The sequence below is a fragment of the Anas acuta genome, chromosome 1 (genome assembly GCF_963932015.1).
Source record: "Anas acuta chromosome 1, bAnaAcu1.1, whole genome shotgun sequence".
Lineage (NCBI taxonomy): Eukaryota > Metazoa > Chordata > Aves > Anseriformes > Anatidae > Anas > Anas acuta.
The window spans coordinates 200,925,294-200,933,023 of record NC_088979.1 but is presented as its reverse complement, the minus strand read 5'-3'; the positions used below and the strand labels follow the sequence as shown (position 1 = coordinate 200,933,023).

At 42.6% G+C, this 7,730-nt stretch overlaps 1 protein-coding gene across 2 annotated transcripts in view; it reads right to left on the bottom strand.

The window, feature by feature from the left end:
• Positions 1 to 4,728: 4,728 nt before the first annotated feature.
• SFMBT2 (Scm like with four mbt domains 2) overlaps positions 4,729 to 7,730 on the bottom strand; it is a 108,036-nt gene continuing 105,034 nt past the window's right edge. For both annotated transcript variants that reach the window (XM_068670082.1, XM_068670084.1), the window contains one exon: positions 4,729 to 7,135. In XM_068670082.1, coding sequence (XP_068526183.1) covers positions 6,995 to 7,135 — 141 coding nt within the window. In that variant the 3' untranslated portion in view covers positions 4,729 to 6,994. The remainder of the gene's footprint in view (positions 7,136 to 7,730) is intronic.

Below are 7,730 nucleotides of genomic sequence, written 5' to 3'. Positions count from 1 at the left end.
TAAAATATAACTCTGAATATAGATTTTCACTTATTTACATGAAAACATATATACAGAATAGAATCTTACAGCAAACTAACAACATGCCCTTTGCCCTGTGAACTTTAAAAAGTAAAAACACCAGCATTGATTGATTTATATGTATATATATACACATACATATATACACACATATATATACATATATATATACACACACACATATCTTTGTAACACACCAAAGGGATTATATACACAGTTTTGAACCAAATCTTCAGTACAAACTGGAATGCAAAACAATTCAAAGATTTCCAACGTGCATCACCACGAATGGACCATAACTGCTGGTTGTTGAGCTAATTTATGTTGTTCTATAAGAGACAGGAGGGTCTGAGTGTTTGCCTTGTCTCACCCTGGCACATGAGAAGCCTTGACAAAGAAGCCTTGACTCCTTTCAAAGTCTGCACTTGAGATCTTTCACCTCGTTTGGACCATACCACAGCAGATGCTTGGCTGTACTTGATATCCCTGTCTGTGTACAAGGAATTGTCAGGACACGGTTCACCAGAGGAATGTTTTCTAGCAAGCAGGCCCCGAAGGTGAAGGCTGCTGGAGTAACCGCACATGGTGGCACACCCTGACCTGGTTTGGCTGAACAGGGACTGGGAAACATGGTGCACACAGCTATAACAGACATAATGACCATAAAATCTAGTGACACTAGAGCAGCAATAAGCAGGTTGGGTGACTTGGGAATGCTAATTTTTGTCCTGTCACATCGTAACACACAACAGAGTGTTTTGTAGACCAACAACCTGAACTCAGGGCACTAACACCTATTTCTATGGAAGAAAGCCCAAGTTTTAGCCCCTGACATTTCAGCTTCTCTCCTTCATCTCACCTGGCCCCTGCAAAGGCTCAAAGCATCTTTATTGTGAACAAGATAGAGAAGCCTTCAGAAATGATGCTGATGGACCATAGCTGCCCTTCCCTCCTTGGAGAGATCATTCTCTATATCCAAGATATATCAAGTCCAGAACTCCAACCCTCCTCTTCTTTCCTGAAACCCTCCCCACCATCCTTGGTAGGTATCGAGGCCAGGAATATTTGTGGGTAGATTGCCACACAGCAATTGTCCTGCTGCATTAAGCAGGACACACATCTCACTTGAACTAACTGCTGGTCCACAAATACTTCCCCACTCATACTAGATATAAATGTATTCTGCTGGCATGCTGTGCCATGGGCCATTACAGAGGTGGGAGTCTTAAATCAGCAACACGAAAGCTTTTTCAGGGTAAGAATTCACATGAAAGACTAAAATAATAAAAAGGGCATGCGTACTTAAAACTATGACCCAGTATGTTTTTGTGCAGTTCATATATATTCATATTCTCTCAGCAAGAGAATTCCAGTGCATGGCACCAAATCATTACAAAACCACTCTTCTCCTGCAGGACAGCTGACATTTAAAGGACTACTGGGCTGTAAAATTCTCATCTTTGATGACTGGCTCATATTCTAAATGCAGCCATTAAGATCATTTGCACTTGTTGCCGGAGTATCATACCAAATAATAGATGAGAACATTAAATGCTTCTGCTCCTTTCTTTGGAGTTCATGAGTACCTAAGGACATGAGCCTTTTCTCGTTAAGTCTGGCAGATTGCAGCTGAATATCCACCTGCTGGGAGAAGGAGGATTTTAAATTTTGTTTTAATTAACTGCACACTTTTTGACTTTTAAGTGAAATAATTTGGTGAAGGCCTAGTCCCATAGCCCATGTGTGAGGGCCCTTTAACTAACCTCGGTCACTTCTGGATCAAATCCTGAGTAACAGATTCCCTTAATCATAGGTCAGCTGATACGACAAAAAGTATTATCAAGGGAAAAAAATTGCATGCAATCACATTTTTAAAGAGCTTTTACATGTATGTACATATATATATACACTGTACAAAAGTTTTGCAAAACTCACATGACTGGAGGGAAGGGAATTTATTTATTGAGTATATCTGAATTAAAGAAATGTGTAGTCACAAGAAAAAAAAAAGAATATAAAATCCTAATGTTTAATATGTTGCTGATTACAGAAATTATTTCTTGAAAAAGGGAATCAGCTTTGTAATTCCAAGCAATGGAAAATACAGCATGACGTATCTTAGCACCAAAATGGAGCCCTTGAGACTATATTTATCCGCATGTAATAAAGCTGGTTTTAATGGTGTTCAGTTGCAGCATGTTCTTCTCTTTTGGCACTTGAATTTTGAAATGGGAGGAACAGTCTGAGCTGCATCAATTTTCCAGACACTCTGTACCAGAAAAGCAAAAAGAATTTGAAATACCTTGAGTGTCTAAAACACTGCAGTTACACAGCAGCTCCATCACAATCAATTTTATGCCCTGAAAACACCAGAGCAGGCTTTTCAGGTGACCAGTCATTGATTATGGTGGCCCAATGGTTCTGGTTGGCCTTCAAAGAGCTGAGACAGCATTTGCTTCAGACAACGCCTGTGGACTGCAGAAGATTGCAGTTTAAAGCCAAGGAATGGTGATGTTCCAGTTTAAGGCAAATTAGCTGCTTACCTTAAATCTTAATGATTTAAGGATCTGAAATCTTAATGGACTTTATGTATCCAACTTACTGAGACACTCTGTAAATCCTACCCAACATTCAAATACCTCTGTCAGTATAGATGAGGCCATCTCAGCTAGGACATGCATCTGCTAGATGCTTCACTAAGGACAGGGTGTGTAAGCATTGCCCTGATCTTAGTGGTTACCACAGCATTTCTAGGAGGTTTTCTGCACCCTGCAGGATCAAACTCTCAAGAGCTAGTGCATACGGTTAACACGGTGGAGCTGAAGACCCTGAAATCCTTCTCAGAGCTGAGGCCAACATGCCTCTGAGAGGTAGAAACAGCCAGGGTTCGGTCACCCTGGCATTGAGGAAAGAACAGGGAGTGTGGATGGGAGCTGTCTTTTTAATTTGGAAAGGGAAGAAGAACCAAAGAGAACATTTTTTTTGGGGGGTGGGAGAGGTGCAGGAAGGAGGCAGGACAACCAGCTGGAAATCATGGGCATTTTCATTAAGCTACCCTTTTAATTCAATGTCAGAGACCAGTGCTTTGGGCCTGAAGACTAGGAGCTGGTTGAATTCTGTAAGGTAAGTGCTGATGGGGTTGGGAAGGGAGCAGGGACCTGCCCTGGGACCTGTTCAGCCTGATTCAGCTCAAGCTGAAAAGAAGCCAGATGGAGATGGGCAGGTGCCATATGCTCCGCAATCCCTTACTTGTGCTCCAGAGCACAAAGCTCTAAAAATGTCCATCCTCAGTCCTATGTACCTGAAGAGAGGCCAACAACAGGTGCCTGCACACCCTTTCTGTGGGAGAAAAGCAGTCTGTGTGAACATGCTGAAGGTCAGCATCCAACAGCCCAAAAGCAACTGCATGGTTGCTCCTCAGCCCTTGGTAATGGTCTTGGACAATCACGAATTCAGCATTGTACAGTGGTGGCCTTTTTAAACTGCTAACGCAATAATTCTGCCCTGGGTACCAAATTCAGAACAGGATGGGAGAAGACATGGCTTCACCAATGTTACCGGTGTACCTATGAAGTTGCACCAGCTCTGCATTTGACCCAGAACCTATGCAGGACCAAAAAAAACCTTCCAGTGGTTTATACTTCTACATAGATTCTACACAGCAAGTAGAAGTGTTATTTTAGCCTAATAAGAATGCATTTCAAACATCTTTTCTGAAGTACATTACTCCAAAGCCTTGCTAATTTTCAGGAATTGAAGCGCAAGCAAGAATAGGCAGTTCTCTCTGATCTCTTCAGAGATTAGAGTTTCAAGTGGCAATATGAGTGTAGTGCCCAATTAAAGTATGCCAAGCCCATTTACCCCTCTAGTTTAAGAAATTGTCTAAGAGGTTCAGCTCCAGCTTCTCTGGAAGGCAATCAGTGCAACAGACAACAGTAACCCAATTCTCTTTTTCTTTCCATCTTGTAGACTAAATAATAATAATAATAACATTAAACCATTCACCACCCATTTGACACAAGGTAATTTTAGGCTAATTTCAGGTTATCATCTTCTGCTAAAGAACAGAGAGAGATAAACGAGAGGACACTGGAGAACATTAAATTGAAAGACAAATAGTAAGGAGAGAGAAACCTGAGGAAATAAAAGAGCCAGTGCGAGCTAAAAGTAAACTCTTTTTTTGTCTGTTTGTTTAATAGGTGAGTTTTAAATATGGTTTAACTTCCCTGAACAATCAGTAAAGACTCCCATGTGGTGGGCTCAATGCTCCACCCATCCCCAGCTTGGCCAGCACCCGGGCTGGTTGTTCCTAGAGTCTGTGGCTGTCTGCTCCCTGACCAAGCCTCTACGAGTAGTTAGCTGCCATAGGAATATCTACAGTTACAGGGTTGATGGAGAAAGCACTGAACATTTTTTCAATGTATCCCAGCAAGTATTACATGTCTCTGACAAATCCCAGCAGCCAGAAACTCCAAGGAACATCAGAGTAGCAAAGGATGCTCAGAAGAAGGTGGACGTGCTAAGCAAAGGATCGGTACTAGGATGCTGCTTAGTGAAGTCATTCTCCTTCCCTTCCTTGAAACGTCCTCGTACACTTGTTCTTCTGACAGCAGTCTTTTGGGAGCCATCCCCTGCAGGCAGATGTTGTACCAGCTGTGGGAGGGAGCTGGCTGAAGCAGGGTGGAGCTGGGAGAAGCACCCTCTCTGTTTTGTTTTGTTTTGTTTTGTTTTCCCAGCTCTACTCTTTTTGCTGGGCAGAATCCCTTTCTTTTCAGAGGTGAAATGAGGAGACATTTTTAGGGGATCTTTAGAGGAATCCAAAGTAGCAGGAAATCCAGCCTAAAGCCGAGTTTTTGAATGTCTGCAACAGTCCAGAATCCTGTTCCTGGATTTCTGAGAAACAAAAGGAAACCATTTGGCACAAAGGTGACTACTTCTTTTCCCTTCATTTGGTTAAAACTTGAACAAGATCTTCAGTGCAAGACAACAGCTGACAGCAGGTCCAGTCCTGATATCCCAAGTAAGAAAATCTTCGGTGATGTCCCAGGAGTTTGCAGAATCTGGCCCAGTCTGCAGTGGTTGCACCCATCACATTCTTCAGTGGCAAATCAGGAAACTCCCTGAAAAACAGACTAGAAAGTCTCCATGGATGCATGTCAAAGAGTCAATACTTGTTGCCTAACACATGCTCCAGAGCAGATTTGGATGTTGTCCAGAATGTTTATTTCCAAGGCTTTCCACCTTTAATCCAAAGAATCTAAGGTGGAAATTGATGAAGGAGAAGGCAGCTGCGATAGCCTGGTGTTGGCCAGGAGGTTTTTCTGAGCACATGGTGGTCCGTAGGATTTTCTGATCCAAGTTTGTTGTCAACATACGGTAACTGCTGGAGGTGGGGGCCATAAGCACTGCTTTCAGATTTAGGGCTAGAAATGGCATTTCTTTTTGAAGAGGTCTTAACAAAGTGTCTCTGGCATTACAGCATTGTAATATCACTATTAAATGTCAAGAGTGAGTTCACTGAGGCCAGGGAACTATGGTTTGTTTGTGATCTGTGAATAAAAGTCTGCTGAAATCAGTGGTTTCCTATGAAATCAGGCTAAAACTCAGCACAAACCATCCAATTCACTTTCTGATGGATAGATTCAATTTTATTGCACCTTAAAGTCAGATCAAAATTCAGACTTGATCTGAAGAATCAGTTTGGCTCTTGCTTTTGGAAGAATTTTATGCCAATGTGATGCCACCGACCTCTTCTGGATTATAGAAAAATCAGGCTCAACATGTGGGACTCAGAGGGTCATATATCCCTGTAAAGTAAATGGAAAATACTTATCCTACATATATACAACTAAGGCAAACCCTCTCTGGTGCACACCCTACTTGGCACAAAGCAAGCCCCCAGTTTTACTGGCCAGGTTGCCATTGGGACAATCTGGGGGCTGTCTACAGACTGGTGACAGAGGGTGCAATGGGCCGGATCCTCAGCTGTTTTTTTACCTGAAAATACTGCAGCTTGAAAACACTGATGATTTTTATTCATACCTATCAACCAGATTCATGAAAGTGCAAGTGAAATCAGCACTTTCTCAACAGTCTCACCATTAAATCAGAACCCCCCCTTTTTTTTATTCACACCATGGACTCCAAAGCCAGGCCTTTGAAGTGACTTGAATTTAACTGGATGGGCTTGACTGTGAAGGATATCATGCATGGTCCTTTACAAGAATGCAGTACTGTACAGATCCCATCACTGAGACATTCAGCTTCTTGTACACAGCCAGCGTGGCTCAGAAAGCACTACTGTGCTTTAGGTCTTGGTGCAGCCCTGTCAATTCACTGCAGCTTTGTCTGATACCATATAGAAACCATGGGTTGAGTCCTTCTTTATAAATCACTCCAGTATATCAAATAGTGTACGACTGGTAGAATACTTCATCCTTTTGTACAACTGGAGAGGGGGTCAAAAAAAGCCCAACAATCACTAAGATCAATTTGAAGTAAAGCCCAGGTCGTGTTACAGATGTTCACTTCCATTTCAATATGAAAGAAGTGTGTCAGAGTTGGAAAAAAGCATTGTTCACATCCAGAAATTGACCTACACAAACCATCATCAGCCGAAAATGTCCACCATTCTCCTTGGGAATGTGTCTGCCATCAGTAGGTTTGCTTTAAAGAATGACAAACAGTCTGATCCAAGCTGGCCTGGCACCACAGCGTAATGGGTTGGCGAGGCTCACGAGGAGAGATGCCAGCAATCTTTCAGTGTGCTTTACTACAAGTACTGAAAAATTAGTTCAATTTGTTGCTAGTTTTTCGTTGTGTTATTTTTTCCCCCATAGATTAATTCCCAGTGCTTCCAATTCCATGTGTTTTTGGAAAAGAAAAGAGGGAGGGGATGAAAAACTTGAACAAGTCACAATGCTAAAAAAGAGAGGGAACAAGAAGGGGAGCAGAAAGAAATGGAGAAGTGCAGTCAGTTGGCATATTGTGCATAGAAAGCAACTTTTACTCGCTCAATCTGGTGACACAGTTTGATGGCTGGACCAAGCTTCAGCTCCATGCATTCTTGCACCGTGGGCAGTGTCAGCAACAGGAGGGCTTGGCCATCGATGTCCTGGGGAGGAAAAACACAGTGATAACAGTTTTGTTTATGGATTCTTGAAGGCAGAAAGCAGAACCAGATATGGAGAAGCAAGAAGAGAAGTTTACCCCAAAAATTAAAGACAGTTTTGTCCTCTGCCCTTTTCTCTCAGTTTGATGCAACCCATCTCCTTTTTCTGAGGTACCTAATGCTTTGTTTGGAAGTTGTGTATTCATAGGTTCTCACCTCACCCACCATTTGGGAAAAGCCTCCCAGCTGTGAAAATGCTGGATTGCCTTCTAAAGAGGCGACCACAGAGATCAGGTATGTCCCATTCCATGGCTGAGCAACTGAGGCAAGGAGAAGGTTGCAGAGAGTACACCAGGAAACACAGCAGGGAGCTGAATGGATGAACTGAAGTCAGTCCCAGTGCCAAGCCAGACCCTTCTTTCCTCTTTTTTGGCACACGGTTTGCTTAGCACAGGTTTATGTCTGCTTCAGTCCATGTTGTGTCCCCTGGTCCACCCAAGATCTGCCTTGTTCTTCATAAGCTGCTGAACAACCAAGAAGAGCTCTTGCAGTCTCTGATATCACAAAATCACAGAGTGGTGAAGGGTCCTTCAGAGGT